The following is a 1,465-nucleotide window of genomic DNA, read 5'->3' on the forward strand; positions in this document are numbered from 1 at the left end:
GTCACCAGCAGGCCGGGGTCCTCCTGAGAGACTTGCAAAAGTTGCGGATGATGCTCCACAACCGCTCCTCAAACTTGCCCGCCGTCCCGCGGACCTGTGGCACAGGAGAGGTTGGACAAGAGTAGGGTCAGAGGAGGTTAAAGTCACATCTCAGCATAGGTGCCAATGACCCCTCAAGCCACAGCCGCCCCTCCTCCCGTGGTTGTGTCCTCGCCTTTTGGAAATACGAGTTGAGATTTGTGGCTTCCTGCAGGTTGACATTGGTGCCGCTCTCCAAGGCCTGCTGTGCCTTCATGCTCGTCCCCTCCAGGCTGGCCAGCATCTCATACACCTGTTTATTGGGGAGGGTGCTGGCGTGAAAGCAGCCATAGCCTGGAAAGACTACTGCCGCAAAGCCAAACCCACAGCTGGGGAGGCAGGCAGCCAGAGCCGGCAGCAGCCTCACATGCAGTAGGTTGGCATTGTCCCTCAGCATCTCCTCCGCCTCTGCAGCCTCTACCGGCAGCGCTGCAATGTTCTCCACGTCCTGCAGCCAAGCGGGGGCACGTGGGTGCGGGGTTCCGTGCCAGCAGCAGCGCCAGCATGCTGCTTCTCCATTGGTGCCTCTGCTGCTGCCGCAGCACACCTGAAGCGTCTTGCGCAGGTTGTAGTGCACCTCACTCAGCACTGCAATCTTGTCGTGGCAGTCGATTAGGCTCTGGCACTCAGCGCACAATGCGGTGATTTCTTCAAAGTGCTCCCGCATCAGCACCAGGGCCTGCGGGGCGCAGCACAGCACAGGCATCGGGGGCATCTTGAACACGTGGCCGTGCTGCCGAGAAGTGCCATGGGAGTGCATGGTGGCATCCCCACCTGGTGCGCACGGGTCAGCATGTCCAGCCCCGACTTCGTAGCCTCCACCTGTGATGAAACTGCCGCGCTCAGCTGTGCCTTGTGTTGAGCTGTGACAATGCCACGTGTCCAGTCTACACATCCGCTGCACTGATACCCTCATTCCCGCCTTTCCCGCCCCAGACACCGCACAATTGTGTTTCCCCACCCCATTCCCAGTTGATCGACACTTGTGCCACTCCCTTTCGTGCACCTGACCCAGCCATTATGCTCACCGATACCATGATGCCTTTGTGCCGCATCGTACCCGCATCGTATCAGGAATATCCCAAGTATATGCCGGGAATATGCTCCTCCACCCCAGATCTATTTAACGCCGCCTCTAGTGCGAATTTACTACTCTTGCTGCCTTTGTAAATACCTCCCGTCAACAGGTTATGGGCCCCAGTCCCCTCCGCTGCCCTTGAGTCCGGCACCCGCTCTTGCCGTCACCCCAGACGCCCTTCCCGCGCACCGGTACCTTGCGCCCCACGCCACGGCCCTTGCGCCCCGCCCCAAAGACCAAAGACCAACCCTAAGCGCCGCCTGCGCCTGGCTTTGCTTGCACAACAGCCTTTGCTTGCACAACAGCCTT

The 1,465-nt window shown here is 59.8% G+C and overlaps 1 protein-coding gene across 1 annotated transcript in view; it reads right to left on the bottom strand.

Moving 5' to 3' along the window:
- Positions 1-873, bottom strand: part of CHLNCDRAFT_139643 (hypothetical protein) — a gene marked incomplete at both ends in the record, with an annotated part of 2,110 nt that extends 1,237 nt beyond the window's left edge. Inside the window, 5 exons of the mRNA XM_005842588.1 lie at positions 6-94; positions 260-331; positions 446-526; positions 626-757; positions 853-873. Of these exons, the coding sequence (XP_005842645.1) occupies positions 6-94; positions 260-331; positions 446-526; positions 626-757; positions 853-873 (395 nt within the window). The remainder of the gene's footprint in view (positions 1-5; positions 95-259; positions 332-445; positions 527-625; positions 758-852) is intronic.
- Between the last annotated feature and the right edge of the window lie 592 nt (positions 874-1,465).

Source organism: Chlorella variabilis (assembly GCF_000147415.1).
Source record: "Chlorella variabilis unplaced genomic scaffold CHLNCscaffold_253, whole genome shotgun sequence".
Classification (NCBI taxonomy): domain Eukaryota; kingdom Viridiplantae; phylum Chlorophyta; class Trebouxiophyceae; order Chlorellales; family Chlorellaceae; genus Chlorella; species Chlorella variabilis.